This window comes from Somniosus microcephalus, chromosome 17, assembly GCF_052327205.1.
Source record: "Somniosus microcephalus isolate GS21.2 chromosome 17, FLI_Smic_1.0, whole genome shotgun sequence".
Classification (NCBI taxonomy): Eukaryota; Metazoa; Chordata; class Chondrichthyes; order Squaliformes; family Somniosidae; genus Somniosus; species Somniosus microcephalus.
The window spans coordinates 37,481,780-37,507,823 of NC_141003.1; the positions used below are offsets into that span (position 1 = coordinate 37,481,780).

The 26,044-nt window shown below is 45.6% G+C and overlaps 1 protein-coding gene across 1 annotated transcript in view; it reads left to right on the forward strand.

Moving 5' to 3' along the window:
* lamb4 (laminin, beta 4) overlaps positions 1–26,044 on the forward strand; it is a 123,002-nt gene that overhangs the window by 89,124 nt on the left and 7,834 nt on the right. The window contains exons 26-32 of the mRNA XM_086010937.1: positions 585–739; positions 5,135–5,340; positions 11,696–11,899; positions 12,023–12,167; positions 13,017–13,224; positions 15,703–15,841; positions 23,965–24,141. Of these exons, the coding sequence (XP_085867063.1) occupies positions 585–739; positions 5,135–5,340; positions 11,696–11,899; positions 12,023–12,167; positions 13,017–13,224; positions 15,703–15,841; positions 23,965–24,141 (1,234 nt within the window). The remainder of the gene's footprint in view (positions 1–584; positions 740–5,134; positions 5,341–11,695; positions 11,900–12,022; positions 12,168–13,016; positions 13,225–15,702; positions 15,842–23,964; positions 24,142–26,044) is intronic.

The window sequence follows — 26,044 nt, forward strand, 5'->3', positions numbered from 1 at the left end:
AACAAAATTGGAAAGCAGGAAAGTTATGTTAAACTTGTATAGAACCTTGATTAGGCCACGCTTAGAATATTGTCTACAGTTCTGGTCTCCATATTACAAAACGGATATAGAGGCACTGAAGAAGGTGCAAAAAAGATTTACAAGGATGATGCCAGACTGGGAGGTTATAACTATCAGGAAAGGCTGAACAGGCTGGGGCTCTTTCTCTGGGAAGGAGAAGGCCGAGAGGGGTGACCTAATAGAGGTCTTTAAAATTATGAAAGGGTTTGATGGGGTAGACGCAGAGAAGCTGTTTCCACCATTGGAAGGGGTTGAAGATTACACGACTGTCCAGCGCAGGTTTATTAAACATTTTCTGATCATAAATTAATTGAAATTATACTGCAGCTGGTGACCAGTCCCAATGCCAACAAACCACCTCTTTTGGGTGGCAGCCTTAGCAAGATTGTAAAGAAATTGGTAGCAGTATACTGCACACGTGGCCCTAATGTGAGGCATCGGGTGGCAAAGTATCAATCATGCAATATAACCACAACACAGTCTAATTATGTATTAAATATACTTGCAACTCCTTCATTGTGCAGAAAAACCAAAATGCAGATCGATCCGAATGTGACTATTCCAAATGACACCAATGTGCTCAACAGAGTCATTGATGGTCTTAATAAGGAAGTTGACAAGCTCATTGAGGACGTGAGTAGATTCAAAAAGAAACCTGAAATGGGGGCTAACATAAATGGTAAGTGTACCAGTGGAAGAACCGTTAAACCAACATCCCTAAGGTGTACAAAAGCAAAATACTGCAGATGCTGGAAATCTGAAATAAAAACAGAAAATGCTGGAAACACTCAGCAGGTCAGGCAGCATCTGTGGAGAGAGAAACAGAGTTAACGTTTCAGGTCGATGACATTTCTCTCTTTTCTCTCTCCACAGGTGCTGCCTGACCTGCTGAGTATTTCCAGCATTTTCTGTTTTTATTCCTATGATGTATGTCCATGTCAAATGAATGCTGGATTTAGTTGATTAAAATGATTTTAAAAGTACATATTAAAACAAAAGTTATATACTTTGTTGAAATAACCAAATGTTTTATACTTGTGTGCTTAAACGTCCAAGTGAGTCCCTTGAGAGAGGATGTTAACTCTTTCACTAACTGCCTGGAGTCAACCAGATCTGCTCAGAGTAGAGTTGGATACTGGTTACTACACCTTTATCTCAGAATATTGCCTCTTAAAGGAGCACTGTCTTCCTGAAAAGTGATGGACAAACTTTTTTTAATTTGCTTACAAGCACCTAATCCAATTATGTAAATCACATCGCAATGTATTCTCGCATCACTTGTGCATGAGGTCATCATTAGGAAAAAACACACACCTGTTTTAGTTATTCACCTTCACCAATGAGAAAAAGATTTGCCAACATTTTTTCCCATAAAGGCAGTCCTCCTTTAATTACTGAAGCTTACTTTATCATTTAATAAAATTGGTACCAAAGCTCATCCAGATCAATCTTAAAATATAATATGTTACTGCTGACACCGTAGATTAGCATGCACTCAGACTAAAGATAGTGCCATTTGGAGGGCACTTTCTTGAATGATAAATAGATTTTGGTAATGAAAGAGACCCCATTTAATTTGGTCCATTCTTTAATTTTCATCGGCCAAAATATTGCCAATTGTCAGTCTAGTGATTTGGGCATTTGGCTGAACGTTTGATACAGAATTTATCATAGAGCATTGCAAATAAAATTGGCCTTCCCTCCTCCTATCCTGCCCCACATTTAGGTGAATTCTGATAGCAGTGCCATATTTATAGCCATTTTTGCAGACCCATTGCAACAAGATTTTTTTTCATATAGCAGTTGACAGCAAACTACCGTCATATTGAATAGTGTGGTTTTTGTACAGTACCATGCAGTAAAATATTCATACTAGTTTTATAAGTCACTCATGGAAGGAGCAGTATCCTGTCACCAGCCTAAGGCGGGCGAGGTGTTGCTTGACGTATTCCATACTTAAGCTGTAACTATTTTATAGACCAATGTCCTTGAAACTCAGCTGGGCAGAACAGAAGCTATGAAGTATATCTTATCTCAACAGTACTTCAGTTATATTGCTACTCCAGATTTAGGCCTGTTTTGTTTTCTTTAGAACGCCTATCTCTATTTTGATTAGGTTTTCATTGCATACCTTTTGTGGCGTTTCAAGGTATTTTCTTTGGTGAAGTCTAGGAGTGTTTTTCTTACATTGCACGGGGGTGGGGGAATCGGTAAATACTTTATCATTCTTGTCAGGGCTGTGCCTTTGTCCCCCTCACTGGATCTGCTTTTGTTGCATTGTGAGATGGGTGGTTTTCTTTCACTGTGAACTGCTTTAAACCGATTCCCCCAGTGACATTCAATTAGTCTTAGTAAGTGGATTCTTGGTCCTACATGTATGGAATGTTCCCTGCATATTCCTCTTGTCTTCCTGGTAATTTATTTTGTTGCGCTTGTATTTATTATATGTTTGGATTCGGGGAATTCTATTCAGGGAAAGCTATTTAGGTCTGTTATTATGTAAAGTATATTTCTTTGTGTCCCTAGCATAAATGAGATCACAACAAGCACCACTGTGCCCTTATTTGTTTGTATTTTACACTTACAAAGCGTGTTAGAAAGATATTGATGTTTGCCCGATTCACCTTTGAAGAAGGCAGACTTGCCCTTAGGAGAGTAAATGGAAAAAATCCATTATAGAACAGTTTGCACATCATCCTTTCTCATTCCATGCTTCCTTATGTTCTTCAATAATGGTCAGCATACTCGAGAATTGTGAACTTTAGATTTAGGCTCAGTAATTAAAGAAAGAACTTGCTAAAGATCAGTACAAAGGTTGACTAAGGGGAATTTTAACATCCCCCACGACGGGCGGGAGAGAGTCGGGGCTGGGGGGCAAGGGGGGAGGTTAAATCGGCAAATATGTGAAATCTGACCCCAGCCCACCGCGAACACGCTGACTTCCAGTTTACCCCGCAGTGGGTTTGGGGGCATCCAAGTGACACCCCCTAGAGAAACGGGTCTGTGATTATAAAATGTTATTGAGGCTCCGTTCCTCAGGTTTTGGCACCCAGTTGAATTTAATGCTGGCCAGCTGAGTTTCCAGGGGAGATCGGGGGTCGGGGAGCCTGGAGGTTGGGGGTCTCGGGGGCGGGGGGGAGATCGGTGCTCGGGGGGCCTGGAGGTTGAGGGTCTCGGGGGCGGGGGGAGATCGGTGCTCGGGGGGCCTGGAGGTCGGGAGTCTCGGGGGCGGGGGGACATCGGGGGTCAGGGAGCCTAGAGGTCGGGGGTCTCGGGGGCGGGGGGAGATCGGGGGTCGGGGGGCCTGGAGGTCGGGGATCTCGGGGGAGGGGGGAGATCGGGGGTCGGGGAGCCTAGAGGTCGGGGGTCTCGGGGGCGGGGGAGATCGGGGGTCGGGGAGCCTACAGGTCGGGGGTCTCGGGGGCGGGGGGAGATCGGTATTTGGGAAGCCTGGAGGCCGGGGGTCTCGGGGGAGGGGGAGATCGGTGTTCAGGGAGCCTGGAGGTCGGGGGTCTCGGGGGAGGGGGAGATCGGTGTTCGGGGAGCCTGGAGGTCGGGGGTCTCGGGGCGGGGGAAGATCGGGGTCGGGGGGCATGGAGGTCAGGGGTATTGGGGGAGGGGGGAGATCAGTGTTCGGGGGGGCCTGGTGGTCGAGGACAGGAGGGAAGGAACATCAGAGGTCAGGGCTAGGGCTCAAAGATTGGGGATCTCAGGGGCCAGCAGCAGCATCATTCAGGATGGTGACTGTGATAAGTAACTTACCATTTTTATGTAGACGATCGTTAGGATTCGTTCCCCTGAATGCAGCTAGTTCATTGTCAAACAATTTGGATTAGCATTGTTCTACTATACCTCACCCATTCTTCATTAAATTCTGTTAAATTCCGCGTTCCCGGCATTTCCAGGCTGCCCCCATAAACATGCGCCCCCACTCCTGCCCCGGAAATATCGGGGCCTTAATTTCAGTAAGTGTTGAAGTTAATCTCAAATCACTCCATAGAAAAGAACTATAAACACCTCATTTAGAACTAGCCATTTATAATGCATGTACCATTATGCCCCTGAATTTGCTGAAAACTTGCACCAGTAATGACCCATCTACGGTGTACATCATTATTCCACCACAGATTTTCCAGGAAATTATGATGTGAGTGACTTACAACGTTACTTACGCCACAACATCATTTTCTGGGACTTTTGAGCCACTTGGATGTTACCCCTTGCCGAAAACAACCATATGATGCATTTAAAGGGAAGCTAGATATGTACATGAGGGAGAAAGGAATAGAAGGATATGCAGATAGGGTGAGATGAAGTAGGGTGGGAGGAGGCTCGTGCGAAGCATAAACACCGGCATAGACCAGTTGGGCTGAATGGCCTGTTTCTGTGCTGTACTTTCTATGTAAGAAGGTAATTATCATAGCTCGCCCCATGAAGATTAACAGCAATCGCGCATTCGATGCATTTAAGCCGTTCTTCACACTACTGCCACTCAGGTTAAAAAATAATGGCGCTGGAGACCTGGTGATTTATGGACTTGCATTTTTTCCCCGGACTTTGGGAGTCTTTGTGTCACACACAAACTCTTCCTATTGACCCAAATTAGCATGTAATGAATTTATTGGGAAACGATCTAAGCAATCCAGATCTTTCCCTTAATACAAAGCTGTCAATTTGACCTGTTTCTTTGTGAGATATATTCATGTCTCCTGACTCCAGGAAACCAGCAAAAACATGATCAGAGACAGTCACTTATATGCAAGAGACCACTTAAAGCCCAACTGATTGATTAGGAGATAGCATGTGGAGTGAAAAGAATCTACATTTATGGGCACTAGAACTTTGGGAAGTCCAGTCGTAGTTAAATGCTTCATTGAGATAAAATACACAGTAACATAACCCTGTGAGGGGTGCAGTAGTATAGACCAATAGCTTATATTAAAATAATTCAGTTCACTCAACAAAGTGTTCAGACCTTTCTTCTGTCGTACTTTACAATAGCGATTAAATTTGTAGTCAAAGATTACATTCAGTTCAAGGAATAATTGTACAATTATTTTCCTTTTGTTGGCAGGTAGCTTGGAAGATATTAAAATGCACTACCAGAATTCAGAAGCCTCTCAACAGAAAGTGAATGACTCAGAAGTGCTGAACAACTCAAAAACTACAAGAGAAAAGGCAACAGCCTTGTTAAAGGAAACAGAGTTGATTGATAGAGATGAAATGTATGCACTAAAGAAAAAGACAAAACTATTGGATTTGAGTATTGTAAATAATAAGGTGAGTCCTGCATCTATTAAAACTATTTCAAGGAAATGTAGGCTGTCTGGTTAACAATAATTTAAGGATGTAGAAATATATATATTAAAAAGAATTAGATTAATTACAGACTTATTAATAGTGAGCCTGTCTAACATGCCAAAAAACATTGAAAATTCCAGGGTGAACTCTAAACACAATGGGCCAGATATTCCGATCCCTATGGGTGGGTACGCGCTGTGTACCCACCCGTAGGGACATTGGAAATGCCGGTTTCAGGCATGCACTGCGCATGCGCTGAAAACTGGCATTTCCGATCTGTTAAGAATGGTCTTGACAGATCCTCTGGCTGCCCTGGAGAAGGGCCTCTGCGGGTGGATAGTTCCGCTTTTTGGAGACCCTCCGCCCGCAGAAAACCCTTAGAAATCTTACGCCTGGTAAAAGCAGGTGCAAGGCCTGCTTTTACCAGGATAAGGGTTGAAATTTTTTTTTTTATATATATATATTTTCACTGATTTATCATTTAAAAATACTTTTAAAAAAGGTAAGTTTATTTTTAGCCCCGTAAAAAACTTTAAATATTTGTTTAAAATATTTAATTTATTGTAATTTCAACTCATTTTAAAAACGTGATTTAAAAAAAAAATTTATTTAATGTTTTAAAGTGTTTTTGAGGTGAACTCCATTCATATATTTGACAGGTCTATCTGTCAAGTGTATGAAAGGAGATTCCCTTCTTTGATTGGCTCCCCATGGCCCACGTGATCCCAGGGACGCTTGCGAACCTCATGCGCCCCGGGATACCTGGGCCCTGCGCACTTAGAGTTGGAGAGGCCCAGCATCGGAACAAAATGCACCTCGGGAGCCCTCTGGTAAATGTGTACATTTTTTCCAGATCGGAGGCCTCCGCACGCGGGAAGCCTCCGATCGGAAAATACGGCCCAACATATTAAAGATAGTGAAGATATGTAGATTTTAACCTACATAATGGGCAGACACGTGGCAGATTAAATTTAACACAGAGAAGTGCGAAGTGATACATTTGGGTAGGAAGAATGAGGAGAGGCAATATAAACTAAAGGGTACAATTTTAAATGGCATACAGGAACAGAGGGGCCTGGGGTGTACGTACACAAATCTTTGAAGGTGGCAGGACAAGTTGAGAAGGCTGTTAAAAAAAAGCATGTGGGATCCTTGGCTTTATTAATAGAGGCAGAGAATACAAAAGCAAGGAAGTTATGATAAATCTTTATAAAATATTGCTTAGGCTTCAGTAGAGTATTGTGTTAAATTCTGGGCACCACACTTTAGGAAGGATGTCAAGGCCTTGGAGAGGGTGCAGAAGAGATTTACTAGAATGGTACCAAGGACGAGGGACTTCAGTTATGTGGAGAGACTGGAGAAGCTGGGATTGTTCTCCTTAAGAGCAGAGAAGATTAAGAAGAGATTTGATAGTGGTGTTCAAAATCAGTTCTGATAGAGGAGGAAACTGTGGCAGAAGGGTCGGTAACCAGAGGACATAGATTTAGAGATTGGCAAAAGCACCAGAGGCAACATGAAGGAAGAAAATTTTATGCAGTGAGTTGTTGTGATCTGGAATGCACTGAATGCTTGAAAGCAGATTCAATAGTAACTTTCAAAAGGGAATTGGATAAATACTTGAAGGGAAAACATTTTCAGGGCTATGGGGAAAAAGCAGGGGTGTGGGACTAATTGGATAGCCTTTCCAAAGAGCCAGCACAGGCATAATGGGCCGAATGGCCTCCTTCTGTGCTGTATCATTCTATGATTCTATAACAAGCCTTACCATTAACCATCCATTCTCAACTAATACACCAGCACACTATAGTAATAAGAACAAATAGATGGCCCATATTTATGTTTTAGGACCAATTCTAACCAGCCCAGAAATCAGACCATCGGGCAGTTAAAATGGTCCCCCGTCCTCGTGACTCCTGCCCCCATTCAAAATGGGGGCTTTTGTCTCATGCTGCAGAACACCTGATGCTTTTCAGGTGGTCATGTGCAGTATTATTGTAAAATGTGTAACATTCTCCAAAGGCAGCTTCCTTCAAACTCCATTCTCCACACTCCATTCCTCTATCTGACAAACTTTTGAGATTTCTGAACTAAAGTTTAAGCTTTCTTTAAATGGATACTTCAAGTTCCCAGACATTGTTCTAATCTCCCTTTTATACATCATGTATACAACTTATACATGGTCTGTGAAAGGAATAAACTTGTTTGGATGAATAGGCTTTTCTTGTTCCATTCTTTTTTTTTAATTTTGAAATCTTAGAGTAACCTTTGACATTCTTTTACTATTCACTAGTGGTCTTTATTAGTGGTAATGAAATAATGATCTCATCATAATCAGTTCTGTTCCATCTGTATCAAGTGTACTAGTATGAGCCACGGTCTCAAAATATCCAGTCATAATGGTCAAATTATTCGTTGTGCAAAAGTGTCTCCTTTGAATCCTCTTCTGCCATGCATCCTGACTCTTATATACTGTTATTGTTATACCTAACTCTTAAAGGTCTCAAATCTAGTTGGATTGTTCAAGAGTGTACTATTCAAAGTGTATAAGATTAAGGTATCCATTTTGTCACAAAATGCTACATTCTTCAATATGCTTCAGTCACATTAATCTGCAAAGGTAACTTAGCCAGAATTACACAAATCCAACAGCTGTCTGCTTCTCAGACAATTATGCTCAGTTCGGATTCTGCCAGAACCACTTGGCTCCAGATCTCATCACAGCCTAGATCCTGATATGGACACGAGTTGAATGCCAGAGACAGCATCCTCCAAGTACAGCATCAAGGAGTCCTAGAAAGTCTGAAGTCAATAGGGGTCAAAGGGAAAACCCTCCAGTGGCTGAAGTCATATCTGATACACAGGAAGATGGTCATGGTTGTCAGTGGCCATTGATCGCAGGCACAGGACACAGCTGCAGGAGTGTCTCAGGGCAGCATCCACGGCCAATGACCTTCAACTGCTTCACCAATGACCTTCCCTCTATCATAAGAGTCTCGATTTTAACTTCTCTTCTTCCATATGGCAGTAGCAAAAAACATATTAAATGTCAATATCTAAGTCAAATACCGAGGCTGAAGCTTCGGTGTAACAGCGTGGATATCTTGTAGGCTGCCTGCAAATTTCCTCTGAGGGCAGTGCGCAATGATGTGCTCCAGGGTCTGATCAGGAGCTCCACAGTCGCATGATGGGGGTGCTTTAATCTTCCATCTATGGAGAAGGTGGCAGCATCTAGCATGACCGGTTCTGAGGCGGTTGATGGTTGTCCACTGTTTGCGAGGAAGGTTTGATCCTTCAGGTTGTACTGTGGGGTCCCCTATAAGGAATCCATTTGGTATGTCACAGTTCTTCCAAGCATTTTGCCATCAGTCATCAAGGTTGAGGGTAGACTGCTGAAGGGTTTCGGCGATTTTAACTGGGGGTGAGGGGCCCCAGCTTGCCGACGTGAGGCCTGGGCCATTCTAACTCCCGGGCATCATTTAAATAAATTAGGTCTGACTTCTGCTTGAACCCAGCATCAATGATGCGGCACCAGCAGGTGGGATCAGGCGGGGGGGGCCGCTGCCAAGATCCACAGAAAAGGTAAAATCTAGGGGGAGGTTCCGGAGGAGATTAGGTTGGGGGGTGGGGGGGCGGGGTGGTTGGGGGAGCCAAGCCCAGGGTAGCGGAGGTCCTCGGTTTCATTTTGGGGCCCGGAGGAGCACTCCTGCTCCTCCTGGCTCTCAGGGAAACTTTTTTTTTTTTTAATGAATTTACCTTTCTTTCTGGCCCTCTTCTAGGCCTGCTGCTTCTTGGCTCCTGTGGTTGCTGGTGAGGTCAGTACCAGGTGCTGATCTCACTGAAAACATGGTAAAATGGTGTTGGGTTCTGAATGACATCATCAGATCCCAACTTTTACATTTCAATTAGGCTTTCACCTGCCTGGGGTGAGGACCTGACATGCTCCCTGAATCGCACCAGTAAAAATGGTGAGTAGCCCGAACTGAGTGCGATTTTAACCCCCCACATGCCCCATTCTTGTCGGGTGCGGGGCGTTAAAATCAGGGCTAAGGTCTCAAGTAAGGCTGGTCACTGATAATTCCACAGTGTTCAGCTCCAGTCATAACTCCTCTGATAATGAATTAGCCCCTGCCAGCCTAGTGCAGGACCTGGACAACACCAGGCTTGAGCTGATAACTGACAGGCAATACCATCTCCAATAACCTTCAATGGCACAACCACAGCTGCATTTCCCCACTGTCAACATCTTGGTGTCACCATTGTTGAGAATTTTAACTGTACCAGACATATCAACAACGCGATTACAAGAACATGGTAGAATATGGATACCTTGGGATGAGTGACTCACCTTCTGACCCCTCAAAACCTCTCCACCATCTACAAAGATCAAATCAGGAGTCTGATTGAATACTCACTGGATGGGTGCAGTCAGAACAACATTCAATAATATCGATACCATCCAGGACAAAAACAGTGAACTCAGTATCCACCTTAAAACACCAGCATACTGTGACTGCAGTATGTGTTATCTACAGGATTCTTCTACATCACTTAATGAGAAAAAAAACATATTTTCTGGTCATTTATTTCATTGCTGTTTGTTGGACTTTGCTGTTGGGAAAACTGACTGCTGCATTTACCTGCATTATAAGAGTGACTACACTTCAAAAGTACTTCATTGGCAGTGAAGCGCTTTGAAACATCCTGAGATTGTGAAAGTTGCTATATAAATGCAAGTCCTATCTTCATTTCTTTTCTCCACTGCTCTATCTGGAAGTCCATTCCAAGTGTTGCTCAGTCTTTCTGAGAAGAAGAATTTCCTGATATTAGTCCCGAAATGAACTTTACTGGTTGAATAGTGTCCCTTTGTTTCATTCCCGCTATTTAAAGTAATATTCTCACTTTACTTTTGTCATACCCTTGAATCTTACTTGCCTCTACAACATAATTTTTCAGTCAGCTCCTTTCCAGGCTGAAGAACAAAAGTTTCTCCATTTTTTTTCTCACAGCTCAGACCTTTAACGCAGGGGATTAGTCTTGTGCCTCTTCTCTGCATTGCCACTGGTGCTTGAATGTCTCCCTTGTATTTTGGCGACCTGAACCGCTCCAGTTTAAGTTTGAATAAAGCAATTCTCAGAAATGACTTATGTTCAACTGTTTTGGCTATGTAGTTCAACATTCTATCAGCTTTGTTGATTCGCTGCTCTGCATTGGTTGGACATGTTTCATGTTGAGTCCACTAACAATCCTAGGTCTCTTTAAGCTTCATCCTTAGTTATTTCAACACCATTCCTGGAGTACGTGTGTCGCTTATTTTTCCATCTTATGTGCAACACTTTGCATAATGTCTGCATTAAATTTCATCCAACATTGTTCTGCCCACTTACATATTTTGCCCAACTTATTCTGTAGTTTCTGAACTTCCTTTTCCAATTCCACTGTACCTCCTAGTTTGGTATCATATGTAAGTTTGACCACTTTGTAATGGGTTTCTGAATCCAGGTCTTTTATGTAAATTAGAAACAATAGTGATCTCAAGACCAAGTCCTGAGGCACTCCGCTCAGTATTTCCCCCGTCCGATTTAAATCCTCTAATGTGTATTCATTGATTCCTACCCTTCAGCCACTTTCTCAACCATTCCCAAGGTTTACCCTGAATCCCCACAGCTTTAAATTTAACTAATAGCCTTTTGTGTGGAACTTTCTCAAAAGCCTTTAACCCTAAACAGCAGAAATCCTGGCTTTCTACAGGTAGAATTGTGGTAATAGAGTATCACTGCCAAGAGAACTAAAAAATGTAATTCTTCTCAACATTAGACCATTCTCCAATTGGGAGCAGTTGCCGATACAGTAACTGTTTGTTGCTGGTCTTATGCAACATGACTTAATTTCCCAGGTACCTTAATGTACAGCAATAGACACAAGACACAATAGTCTTACCGTTCTTGTTAGTGTTCTGACTCTAAAAGGTCTCAAATCTAATGAGATTGATCAAGGCTATACTATTCCAAGATAACATTTCAATTACAAATTAAAGAAAATAAGAGTAAACAGTACCTTTAAGCCATGCAATTAAAAAAAAATGCAGAGAACTGCTCCTTTAGGATTTGCTACTGAATAGGAGTGGATTGCCTGCATTAAGTTTGAGATCCTCCCGATATTGGACTAATATAATATATTTGCCTTACATATTACTAGACCTTCTTAGAAATAACCAGAATGAATTTTTGTGACGTTCTGTTTCGAACAACCAACAAACATATTCAGTGCAGCATTATTTTAATTTGCCATGTTGTATATCATTTTTTAAATTATTTTTTCTAATTGACTTTTGTAGATTTGTGGAGCACAAGGAAACTTATCCTGTAATGAAGATCCATGTGGAGGAGCTTTATGTCGTGACAATTTTGGAAATAAAATATGTGGCGGCCCATACTGTAACGGAGCTCTGTCTGTGGCAAATGATGTGAACACCCGAGCTAAAGAAACAAGAGATCAGATGAACCATCTCCTCGAAAAACTGCAGAATACAATAAACAAGGTACAACTATGTCTTACAGTTTCAAGTTAATAATGACTATCTTCTTGTCCAACTAGATTGTTTATGTCAAGAATGGATTTAACTTTGTGCACTAGTAAACTAGCCTGCCTTTTTTTTTTCCAGATTGATTTTATCAGAAATATGACACAAGAAACTAAGGACAAGGCAACCAAATTATCAGATAAGGTAGCTAAAACTAAGGATGAACTTGAAAAGGAAAAGCAAGAAACCAAAGCTGTCATCAGAAAAGTGAAAGAGTTTCTCACAGGTACTTAGTCCGGTTCCTTGCCTGTTGCCACCTTCATTGTATTTTCTTCCCATTGGATCCTGAAAAGACTCATTTGGTATCACAGGGCAACTGGCACCTGTGGAACTGTACCCCAGGAAACAGACAAGCAGTCAAGGGAGGAGAGGAAAAAGCAAAAATTGGAGCAGAAAAATTGGCGAGGAAAAAGAACAAGCTGAATTTGATGGGGGAAAAAAAGAATAATTACAGAGATAATCAAATGCTGGAAAGAAAATTATAGTTCCTGAGCGGCTGCAGCCTTAGACATGTCACACTAAGGAAGGCAACTGTTCTGGACTGACTAGATGATGCAGCTATTCTGGAGTTTTGATTTACCCTTGGGCAGGGGCTGGGGAAAGTTAGCCAACCTTCCCTCTGAAGATTAAGTGGGACGAGTAGAGCCTATAATTCGATTGTACATAGTTGTGAAAGGAAAGGGCTTAATGGGCTAAATGGTACTTTATTCTTCTGTGCTTTTTGTGTTCGAGGGAGGAGTGGAAAGTATTAAACTCTGTTCCCAAGGGTGCACATATCTAGTTTGGAAATTTGTGAATTGCCTTATTTTAGGCAGGCAGGCCCTATAATATTTGGTGTTTCAGTCATTGCACAATAGTACATCAGCACTGTTTAATTCACGACAGAAAATAAGAGTTTATGGTAATTACACCAAAAATACAGCTTCTGCCAAACTAGCCATTCAATACAAGCAGTGACAGCTCACTACCACAAAAATGAAGATTCTACAGTACCTCAGATTGTTTGAGAAATGTGTCCGTTATATTTCTTTTGCAAAGGTATCTTAAGTTTTTACACTTTCTCCTCCAATTCAAGCCGACAGTGTTTCTTCTGAGGACCTTGAAAAAATAGCAAACGATGTTCTTTCCATCAAGATACCCATTACTCCCGAGGAAGTGAAGAACAAAAGCAAACAAATTCAGGACATTCTTTCTGAAATTAAAGACATTGATAAAGAAGTGGATAGACTGAACAACCGCTCTCAAGAAGCAAAGACGCTTTTGAAACGTGCAATGAAAGCTGAGTATGTAGTGTTCTATTTAAATAATCTGCATGGTTAATTATTATTCTGTAACCTACTGCTGACAGTCTTCACTTTTTTTATTTAGAATATTCCTCTGCTGCAAACCAATTACATATTCCCTAAGTTGTTGAAACATGCATCAGAACCTTAACTATTGCCAGAAAAATGTAGACCAAAGGATTTGTATGTTTATGATCGCACGTTACTTAGCTATCACATAATCAAACTTGTGTACACTAAATTCTTTGCAAGTGTGGTCCATGAAAAACAGAAAATATTACTTATTGTAGCCCTTGTTAAAGGTACCTTGTTGTCCCATCAACAAAGTTAGGTAGATGTGTAGGCCTAGAAATTGAGTTTGCGCTGCGCCAGGGCTTTAGCGCCGGAAGTTAGCGCCGGCGCTAAGTCCCTTTGCGCGCGCCAAAAATTCAGTAGCGCCGCGCCCAAACGGCTGCCGGCGCTACTGAAGGGTTTTAGCGCCTGAAAACTGGCGCAACGCGCCGCATTGCGGCGCTATTCCGGCGCTGCGGCACCCGCTGCGGTGCGGCAGGCTCGGGAAGTGCAGGCCTCCTCCTTCCGTTAAGGAGGAGCTGCCTGCACCCGGCCGCGGCCCGCGCAAATCTCTGCAAAAATGAGCCCGGCACCTCGGACAAGTGCCGGGCTTGCATCTGTTCCGGGGGGGGGGGGGGGGGGGGGAGAAGTCCGGGGAGGGAGCTGCGGCCAGGCGGCCGGCAGGAAAGCGGCCGGCCGCCGCGCCTCCTTAAAGCGCCGGCGCAGACTCCGGCAACACTTGTTTGCCGGAGTCTTAGTTGCGGCTGCCACTGGCGAGGCGGCCGCAACTGAATTTCGGCTTGGGGCCGGGTTACCACGGCAACCGGGACGCTGCGCACACCGATGACGTCATCGGTGCCGGCGCAGCGCTACCGGTCTACCGCCGCGGAAGGGCCCCAGGCAATTTAGGAACCGGCGCCAATTGCAGCGCTAGGCCCTCTAGCGCCGCAAAATCGGTGCTAAGGGCACTGAATTTCTAGGCCGTAGTGTCTAGAAAATTGTGCATCATCTCGTAGCCACAGTGGCTAAAGTATGTCAACACCAAAAGCAACAATTGCATTAAAATAGTCACTTTAATGTAGGAATTGCCCTAAGGTGCTTTACAGAGCAGAAATGGATTCTAAGTGATAGTAGAAGAGTTAGGAGGGATGACTGAAAACATGACCAAAATTATAGGCAATTAGGAGGCATTTAAAGACACAGGGAGAAGCAGTAATGCAGAGGTGAGAGAGCTCCAAAGAGTAGGGTTGGGATAGCTGAAAGTTCTGCCATGGGTGGTAGGTTGCCAGGGAGGCGGGGGTGGGGGGGAGATGCACAGGACATCAGAACTGATGGACCAAAGAGCAGTGGCTAGGATACAGGGCTGGAGGGGGTTGTAGTGGTACAGTGGGGTGGAGCCAGGAAGAAATTTGTAAACGGCAATCAAGATTTGGGGATATGGAGTCAATAGAGGTCTACGAGGATGGGTGTCATAAGCAAACTGAATTAGTGTAGGACAGGTTTTGGGCAGCGGAGATTAGGACAAGTTGCAATTTGTATACAGTGAAAATCGAGAGGCAGATAAGGAAAGCACAGAGAAGTATGGAGGTAATGTTAATGTGCACAAAGATTTTAGTGGCAACGAGGATGAGGAAAAGAAAGAGGCAGTGATATTGTGGATATGGAAGCTCAGGATTGGCTGGGACACCATCAGTGCACATCGTCTGGCTCACCCTGAGTGACCAGCTGGGGAGGGGATGTAAATGAAGCAAAGGTACTGAGTTTTCGATGGTAGGTGATAAGTTGGCTTTATTCTTCCCAGTGTGGATTTGAAGGAAGTTCTGACGCATCCACAACAAACAGTCTGACAGCACAGAAATGATCATGTTATTGAGGGTGGTGCAGAGGTAGAGCTGTGTGCTGTCAACATACATGTGAAAGTTACTGCATGCCTATGGATAATGTCACCAATCATCTTTGTTGCTCAAACAGCCTTTGAAAAGGCTGAATCATACATTAAAAATATTAGCAGCCTTTAAATTTACCCATCGCTCCTTTTAGCAAGGCATTAAGAGCAGCTTACATGTGATTTCCCTTTGCCAAGTTCCCAACCACAGGCCCAATATGGGGCAGGAACTCACTCACGCCATGTAAATGAAGCAAATTCTACAAGATTTGATGGAGTCAGCACACAAATGGTCAGGTGGGTACTAATAACACACCACCCAACTAATGCACAATCTACCCCAGGACCACATAATGATTGAGTTTAACAGATATGTGCAATTGTCTTGTCAATGATACAATTCCATCTGAATACAAGATCCTGCACAGCATTGTTTTAACATTAGCAGTCAGACATGAATCTGTTTACATTTGAACGGTCTCACTGTGTATTAACTTTCCATGGTACATCAGTACTACAGTAAATTTTATGTGAATTCTTAGGAAAGCGGCTCAAGAGATCCCAAGCCCAAAGGAACTACAGAAAGACATGGACAAAGTTAAAGAAGTCCAAAAAGAAGTCACAGACACAATGAAGACGATCACCAATAACCTAAATAATACCCAGACTAAGATTTCACAGGTAAATAGGAAGGATTTCAAATCTAATTAAAAGTTTAATTTATAACATTAAAATCCATATACCTGTATTCACGGGAAGATGTTTGGTTTCTTTATCAACATGCCAGGTAATCTTTAATACGTCTTAGTCCCAATGTATAATATCAAAGTATACAACAGCTTTTCCTTCTATTTTCAAATCAGAAGTTATAGTTTGGACGGATTACAACAGACGATAGAGATGACAGAGTACCACTTGGTTAAGATTCTGATTAAAAGCTGCGGCACTCTCAAAGTATTCAAATGATATTATGAACCATGAACTGAATCCCAATAGTGTCATCTTGTTTGTGTATATTACCAGTTTTTTTTTTAAATATAGTCTATAGTTTCCAATTTTGTTTTACGGTTCAAAGGATTCATTTTACATTAGGGGTTCCTAGCTTCACACAATGATCCCATAACGGCAAGTTTGATAGATGCATTTTCTAATAAGGCAGATGGGTGTCGGGAGATGACCTCTCCCAGCACAGGAGTTAAACATATTTCTGCAGTTCATAATTTTTCATATTTCTGAAAGAACTGTGTAGATTAATATAGACCTCAGATGAATCATTGCTCGGGTCACTAAGTGTAGCAATATCTAAACGTATTCTTTTTGAATGCATTTACGGTGTGGTTACACACCAATTCTATCAATCCCCTCCCCTCACTTCAGTTTAAAATTTTGATTTTTTTTTTATATATAGATCATTTTTTAACCGGTTTAGCCTTTGTGAACATAGATGTTACATTGGCAACCCTCTAGTCCTCTGGCATAAATTCCACACCCAAGGATGTTTGAAAGATTATGGCCAGAGCCTCCCCTATTTCTTCTCTGACGTCCCTCAGAATTCTACAATGTATGCCATCAGGCTCAGTGTCCTTTCCACATCGAGTTCCACCAATTGTTTTCAATATTTCTTCCCTGTAGTTATTCTATCTAGTTGCTGCACCACTCCTCTTATACCCTTTCACTTCCATACACTTCTTTGAAAACGGAACCAAAATACTCAATCCTCTACATCGGGGAGACCAAACGCAGATTGGGTGACCACTTTGCGGAACACCTCCGTTCAGTCCGTAAGGGTGACCCCGAGCTTCCGGTCGCCTGTCATTTTAATTCACCGCACCATTCCCACTCGGACGTCACCGTCCTCGGCCTCTTGCATTGTTCCACGGAAGCTCACCGTAAACTCGAGGAACAGCACCTCATCTTCCGATTAGGCACTTTGCAGTCTTCCGGACTCAATATCGAGTTCAACAATTTCAGATCATAACCTCGGCCCCTATTACATTTTCACTTATATTTTTTATCCACACCTTTGTTTTGGCCTTTCCTCCCCGCCGCCCCCCCACCACCTTTCTTTTTTTTTCTCTCTCCCACATGGCAGCTGCCTCCCATTCTGCCAGCGCATTTCACACCTAATCTAGAGCCGTCTTTTGTCTCCACTAGTCCCATCACCATCTTGTCTCGTTTTGAATACCTCTTAATGTCTCTTCTTCTCTTTTGTTCTCTCCCAGCCTGGCCTCTTAATCTATTTCATTCCCTGTGCTTCTTTAGTCTTGACAAAGGGTTTTCACCCGAAACATCGACTCAATTTTCTCTCCACGGATGTTGCCTGGCCTGCTGAGTTTTTCCAGCATTTTCTGTTGTTATTACCAAAATACTCATGATAGCCGGAATTTTGCGGGGGGTCAGCAGGTGCGATCGGTGGCTGGTCGGGAGGGAAAGTGATTTTTTTTCCCCCAGCGGGTCGGGACCCCACTGTGAACCCACCGCAATGCGCCTTTCCCAATGTCGGGTCTGTCAGCGCTGAGCGACCCGACACGCAGCGGCAGGCCCAATTCAGGTCATTAGTGGCTTGTTTAGAGCCACTTAAAAATGAATTTCAGCTCACCTTTAGCATTTGACAGCTGGCCCACGGGGTCCACACTGGTCATGGACCACGTCTGTCAAGCTCAGGCGGGAGTTCAGTGGCCACTGAATCAGCTGTTGAGCTGACAGCTTCAAATGTACAGTAAAAGCTCCCATCTTACAGAGATATCTTCCCTCAGCCACAAGCTATTCCTCACTGCATTTCCGCAACAGATTCACCATGCTGCAAGTCTTTACACAAGTCTCCATCCAGTCTGACCTCATTACCTCTCCCACCATTGACAGATCGCTTCTGTCAACCTGCCATCTATTGCATCAGCATGAGTGCCCTTTATACTCTCTCACCTTGGTCCTCAGAATCCCACCACGATCAGCCCTAACACCAGCACCAACAACACCACCAACCTTCTCCACAATCACCTGATGCTGCACAGGACACAGGGCATCAGCACCCGACCACATTGCTGCCTGGGAGGCCAGGGATGGCCTCACCACGGTCAGATTTACTTCACTTGACGCTGTACACCCAGGTTGCCACATGATGCGTCAGGTTGGCATCACCACATGCCGACATCATAATGCATCCCTACAATGCCCAAGCTATTCCTTTCACACTCATCACCATTGCAGGGGGTACCGTTATGTCTCACCATTCACTGCAACTCACTAAGCCACTTCCAAAGGTGCACACAAACCTGTCCAAGAACGCAAAGTGTTGAAAATAAAGGTTTCAATGTTTTGTGGTAAACCACTGTTTGTATTCCACTGTGTACATGTCTGTACATGCCTCGGCTGACTCCTCCCACGAGTCCAGGTATAAAGGTGACTGCTCCACAGTCCCTCTGTATTCTGGACTGGTCGACCACTCGAGGCACACCTTCATTCTCTTGTTAATAAAAGCCTGTTAGTTACTCGCTTAACCTCAGTCTTTTGAGTAATTGATAGCGCATCAATTTTATTAACAAGATTTTTTATAATGGAGAAGATCCTCACACCAGCATGCCTGGACTTAGACCATCGGGAGGCGGACGCATCCACCAAGTTTGCTCACTGGCTTAAGTGCTTTGAAAAATTCCTGATCGCCTCCGCTGCAACGGTCAAATCGGATGAGGACAAACTGGATGTCCTGATCTCCAAAGTGAACCACCGAGCGTACTCGGTCATCCAGGACGCGACCTCGTACACGGCTGCTCTCAAGCTCCTCAAGGACCAGTACACGCGCCCAGTGAACGAGGTGTACGCCAGGCACCTCCTGGGGAGTCGTAAACAACAACCTGGGGAATCGACCAAGGAATACCTTCAGGCACTGTCTGTGCTTGGCCGGGCCTGTGGTTGTAAGGATGTAAAGGCCGCCGTGTACACAGAGGAACTTATCCGGGACGCTTTTGTGGCGGGCCACAGGTCCAATTACACCCGACAGCGACTGTTGGAGCAGAGTGACCTCGACCTCAACAAGGCCTCTGAACTCGCACTATCATTGGACGCAGCCTACCGGGGCATGGATGCCTACTCCTCTGCACCGTGGACGCCACGGGGAACGACAGCCTGGGACATGGTAGGACCGTCTCATAGCGCTGTGCCACCCCAGCCACATCCCAGCAACGGCCCAACTACCGCAGCAGTGTCCCAAGGCCAGAAATGCTACTTCTGTGGCCAGGCCAAACACCCCAGAGCGCGCTGCCCGGCGAAAAATGCGATCTGCTCGGGCTGCGGGAAGAAGGGACACTACGCCAGCGTCTGCAGGGCCAAAGCCACCCCGAACCCCAGCAGCGCCGCGTGTGGGCCGTGCGAGCCGCCATCTTGGGCCTCCCCAGCCATGTGCGAACCACCGGAACAGCAGTCATTTTGGACGCCTCCAGCCACATGGGGATCATGGACGCCGCCATCTTGGACGCCAGCCGCCATCTTGGCCCCCAACACCGCCTCATCTGATACCCGCAACGACACACCAACCCCTACGCTGGCCTCCGTTACGCTGGACCAAGCGAGACCGCACCAACTGGCCCGGTCCACAATGGACATTAAGGTAAATGGTCACGAAACAATCTGCCTTTTTGACTCTGGGGGCACGGAGAGCTTCATCCACCCCGACACGGTGCGGCGTTGCTCTCTCCCAGTCCTGCCTGCGCACCAGCGGATTTCTATGGCCTCCGAGTCCCAGTCGGCGGACATTGGCGGCTACTGCGTGGTGACACTCTTAGTAGACGGGACTGTGTACGATAATTTTAAACTTCTGGTCCTGCCCCACCTTTGCGCTGCCGTCCTACTGGGGTTAGATTTTCAGTGCCACCTTAAAAGTGTTACGATGGCGTACGGTGGACCCCTCCCCCCACTCACAGTCCGCAGCCAGCAGCTTCCAAATTGCCCACCGCGCACCAGGTGCAACCTCTCCACACTCAGAGTCACCCCCCCCCCCCCCCACTGTTTGCTAACCTCACCCCCGACTGTAAGCCCATCGCCACAAAGAGCAGGCGATACAGTGCCGGGGACAGGGTTTTCATTAAAACCGAAGTGGAGCGGCTCCTGAAGGAGGGGATTATTGAGGGCAGCACCAGCCCCTGGCGAGCCCAGGTTGTGGTCGTTAAGACCGGTGAGAAGCAGCGCCTGGTCATCGACTACAGCCAGACAATAAATCGCTACACCCTGCTGGACGCTTACCCACTCCCCCGCATAGCTGATATGGTCAACCAGATCGCGCAGTACCGCGTCTTCTCGACCATTGACCTGAAATCAGCGTACCACCAGCTCCCTATCCGCCCTGAGGACCGCCAGTATACTGCCTTTGAGGCAAGCGGCCGCCTCTACCACTTCCTTAGGGTTCCCTTTGGCGTCACCAACGGGGTCTCCGTCTTCCAAAGGGAGATGGACCGGATGGTCGATCAAAATGCGTTGCAGGCCACTCTCCCATATCTGGACAATGTGACCATCTGCGGCCATGACTTGCAGGACCATGACGCAAACCTCAAAAAATTCCTCTGCACCGCCCAACTCCTGAACCTGACGTATAACAAGGAGAAGTGCATATTCCGCACAACCTGCCTCGCCATCCTTGGCTGTGTTGTGGAACACGGAGTCATCGGTCCCGACCCCGACTGGATGCATCCCCTTATGGAACTCCCACTGCCCCACTGCCTCAAGGCCCTGAAGAGGTGCCTAGGGTTTTTCTCCTATTACGCCCAGTGGGTCCCCTACTATGCGGACAAGGCCCGTCCGCTGATCAAGTCCACCTCTTTTCCCTTGACCGCAGAGGCCCGCTTAGCCTTCCACCGTATCAAGGAAGACATTGCCAAAGCCACCATGCACGCAGTGGACGAATCCATCCCCTTCCAGGTGGAAAGCGACGTGTCCGACTTTGCCCTGGCCGCTACCCTTAATCAGGCGGGGAGACCCGTGGCCTTCTTTTCACGAACCCTCCAGGGCCCGGAGACCAGACACTCCGTTGTTGAGAAGGAGGCCCAGGCTATTGTGGAGGCTGTGCGTCATTGGAGGCACTACCTGGCCGGAAAACGATTTACCCTGCTCACTGACCAGCGTTCAGTTGCTTTTATGTTTAACAACAAGCAGAGGGGCAAAATCAAAAACGACAAGATCTTGAGGTGGAGAATCGAACTTTCCACCTACAATTACGAGATCTTGTACCGGCCCGGGTAGCTCAATGAACCCCCGGATGCTCTATCGCGTGGCACCTGCGCCAGCGCACAGATCGATAGACTGCGGGCCCTCCACAATGACCTCTGCCACCCGGGGGTCACCAGGTTCTTCCACTTCATCAAGGCCCGCAACCTGCCTTACTCCATTGAGGAGGTCAGGACCATGACCAGGAACTGCCAAGTCTGCGCTGAGTGCAAACCGCACTTTTATAGACCAGACAGGGCTCACCTGATAAAAGCCGCTCGCCCCTTCGAGCGCCTGAGCGTTGATTTTAAAGGGCCTCTCCCCTCCTCCGACCGTAATGTGTACTTCCTCAACATTATTGATGAGTACTCCCGTTTCCCGTTCGCCATCCCCTGCCCGGACATGACCAGTACCACGGTCATTAAATGTCTAAACGACCTCTTCACCCTGTTCGGTTTCCCCAGCTATATCCATAGCGACCGGGGCTCATCGTTTATGAGCGACGAACTCCGCCAGTACCTGCTCGCTAGGGGTATCGCCACAAGCAGGACCACCAGTTACAACCCCCGGGGGAACGGACAGGTGGAAAGAGAGAATGCGACAGTTTGGAAGGCCGCCCTGCTAGCCTTAAAGTCTAGGGGCCTTCCGACCTCCCGCTGGCAGGATGTGCTCCCCGATGCGCTCCACTCTATTCGGTCACTGCTCTGCACTGCCACTAACGCCACCCCTCATGAGAAAATGTTTGTCTTCCCAAGGAAGTCCACATTGGGGACATCGCTACCACCATGGCTGATGTCCCCAGGGCCGGTCCTACTGAGAAGACACGTGAGGACCCATAAAACGGACCCCCTGGTCGAGAGGGTCGACCTCCTCCACACCAACCCCCAGTACGCTTACATTACGTACCCGGACGGGCGGGAGGACACAGTCTCCATACGAGACCTCACACCCTCGGGGGCCCCAGTAACCCACTACCCACTACCACCCCCCCCCCACGATCCAATATCCAACCCCAGCAGACAGCACGCCTGGGCCCCGCGACCCGCTCGACACCCACGAGGACTACACACCAGTGCCCCAGCCTACGCGGGACTCAACGCCGGAAGCTTCACTACCCCTGCCGTCGCCACGTCAATCACAGCGGCAGACAAGACCTCCGGAGAGACTCCAATACACAAACTTTTAATACACTTCAGCCCGCCGGACTCATTTTTAAACAAGGGGTGAATGTGGTAAACCACTGTTTGTATTCCACTGTGCACATGTCTGTACATGCCTCGGCTGACTCCTCCCACGAGTCCAGGTATAAAGGTGACTGCTCCACAGTCCCTCTGTATTCTGGACTGGTCGACCACTCGAGGCACACCTTCATTCTCTTGTTAATAAAAGCCTGTTAGTTACTCGCTTAACCTCAGTCTTTTGAGTAATTGATAACGCATCAGTTTGACACCACATTAACAGAAACTTTACATGAACATTGCATAAAACGCCCAATTGCCTACCCTTCTGTGTTGTTAGTTGGTATGATTGCACTAGGATGAGGGCGAGTGTGAGGGGTGGCTAGTGAGATGGGGAAGTGATAATGTAGATAGAGAGGGATGGGTGGAGGTGTAAGGTAAGTTGGTGTGAGTAAGAATGTGCAGGAGTAGGGTAGGGAAGGCAGAGTGATGGGGATGTGATGAGAGGCACAGCAGGATGGCGTTGAGTGTGGCTTTGTACTAACATTTAGTGATCTACTGAGATCATTGAAAGGTTTGCACCACTGCACCCAGGTCCTCCTGACCACATCCCTGCTTGTGTCCTCCTGTGCAATGTGCAACCAGGCTGTGTTGATCTCCAGGGGAGGTCTCTTCCGCCCATGGGAAGGGAAGAGGACCTCCCTGCGTGCTGTGACTCCCTCCATAAGCATATGGAGGGAGTCATGGGAGAGCCTGGTTGCAGCCATGCACCTTTGTGCAGTGATTGTCAGTGTTTGCAGCACCTCAATGTTGCAGAACACTGACAGCACAAATGTCAAAATAAAGTTGGCCATGGCCCCTTTTAGGAAACCGGCTGATGACACGTCATCAAATGACGTCACCAGACCCGCTTCCTCTAATTGGACTGGGAAATGCACTGGGCGAGCTTAACAAGCCCAATCAAGGGAAATTAATTTCAGACAGCGGGATGGAGCCAGCAGTGGGGTCGGGACCCACCACTGACATCGCCTGCCACGGACCCGCCGAGGTTAGTAAAATCCCGACCATAGTATCTGTCGTTCCTTCATCCTGCATAAGATGTCATTTTTCATTTCCAATCAGCTCAACCCTTTTTTAAAACTATTCTTTTACATTTTGTGTTTATAAAATCCTTTATTATTTCCCTTTTATTACCTGCCAGTATTTTGTCATACCCTCTTTGAGCATTTCAAATCCTTTTGCTTCTCTGTTAAATTCTCTAAGCTATGCTTTTGTGTTATCAGCCCTAGCGTTGCCATACGCCTCTTCAAATTGTGTTTTAATTAGAATTTCATTGAATATTGAAACTCATGCTAGTCGGTGAAAGATCACTAATTTGCAATTTTTCTCGTCTTAAAATGTTTAGCCTTTCATATTGTAACCTCTTCTCAACAGCTTAATGAGAAAACCAAGTCAATTTCTGACAATCTCATGCATTTAATGAACAATCTAACAAATTTACAAAATGGAATTGAAGAACTGAAAAACAAGACTCATAACAACAAGATATCGTCTGCAAAGGCACTGGAAGAAGCGAACAAAGCAAAGACTCACGCTGAGGAAGCTGAACAAGTAATTATTTTAATCTTATCTTTGTAAAATTATAATACTTATAATAAAATTATAAGTATTTGCTAAATCCCATGCTTCCTACAGGGAGTAGTTGAGGCGACTTGGATTGATGCATGTAAGGGCAAGCTAGATAAACACATGAGGGAGAAAGTAATAGAAAGATATGTTGATGGGGTTAGATGAAGAGAGGTGGATGGAGGCTTGAGTGGAGCATGAACACCGGATATGTTGGGCCATATGGCCTGGTTCCGTGCTGTAAGTACTATGTAATACTGTGAGTAAAAACTAACAATGATGTTTATTATTTCAACTACTAGTTGGTGTAGCAGCAAAATTCTCATCCTTGTTTTCAAATCCCTCCATGGCCTCGCCCCTCCCTATCTCTGTAATCTCCTTCCACCCCACACCACCCCCCCCGAGATATCTGCGCTCCTCTAATTCAGCCCTCTTGAGCATCCCTGATTATAATTGCTCAACCTTTGGTGGCCGTGCCTTCTGTTGCCTACGCCCTAAGCTCTGGAATTCCCTGCCTAAACCTCTCTGCCTTTGTATCTCTCTTTCCTCCTTTAAGACGCTCCTTAAAATCTACCTCTTAGACCAAGCTTTTGGTCATCTGCCCTAATTTATCCTTATGTGGATCGGTATCAAATTTTTTGTCTTAAAATACTCCTGTGCAGCGCCTTGGGATGTTTTACTATGTTAAAGGTGCTATATAAATACAAGTTGTTGTTGTTGTTGTTGAATGTACCCAACAATTAACGGCCCTGAAAATCCACACTTACCTCATGCGAAGCCCCAAGCAAAAACTTGCTGTGAAATGCTGTGGAGTTGTGCGCAGCGTAATGGCCCATGGATCCCGGGGCGCACCGTTGTGTGTAAGCATACCTGGGATCACGTGGGGCGCTGCTCCTTTCACTAGCCAATCAGGACACACTTCAACTCAACATCAAAGAACATGTAAATTAAACAGTGATACTAATTAGATTTATTTGACAAGTACAGTACTTGGCTTTAAAAAGCACAGGGGATACTTTGGAGTAAGTACAGTTATTTGCAAGAATTAAAAAATTTAAATGATCTCATCCCTCAAACTGAGTCTCTACAGCTGTCTGGTAGGTTCTTTTACGTGTTCATTTTTAATTATTATACAAATTTCTCATCCCCCCCCCCTTACACTGTGCAAACAAGCTCCTGCGCCTGTTTGCACCAGCCGTAAAATTTTCTAGCGTAATTGATGTGCAGTAGGTGGACAATTAGCCCAACTTTTTGATTTCACTGAAGACTTGAAAGTCACAGCGGATCATCTGTCTATTTGGAACTTGCAAATTCGAGATTTAGCACGTGAGCGCGTGCGGAAATCCCAAATTTGCGGTCAATTTCAAAGGCGGTACCACGCTGTCATACCCACCGCAAATTCAGGGCCAACATCTCTTGGTGCAAACCCGTTGGTACAGCAGGATGGCACATTGTATTTTCACCTCTGGGGCCATGGTTCAAGCCAGACCAATGGGAAGCAGGTCTCTTGTTTTCTGCCAGATGTAAAGGCCTAGACTTTCCTCAGTTGTGGGGTTTCCACAGAGTTATGTAGCACTATGGATAGAAAGCTAGTTACGAACATACGAACAATGATGGACAGGAAAAGACCCTCTGGGCAGCCCAGCCAGTCCCACATAATTGTGATACCTTGGCCCCGATATTTACAGAGAGGTGGGTTGGGGGGATAGTAGGGGGAGTGAGCTGGAAATCCTGGGGAAATGGAGGTGCTGCCGAATTTAACACAGAAACTCATTATCATTTTTTTCTTCGATTTCTTTCCCGGCAGCTGGCCAGATTGACAGACTGGCTGGCTGCCGGGCAAGAAAGCCAGCGGCAGAAGGCCACAGCCAGGGATTGTCCCCAGAAA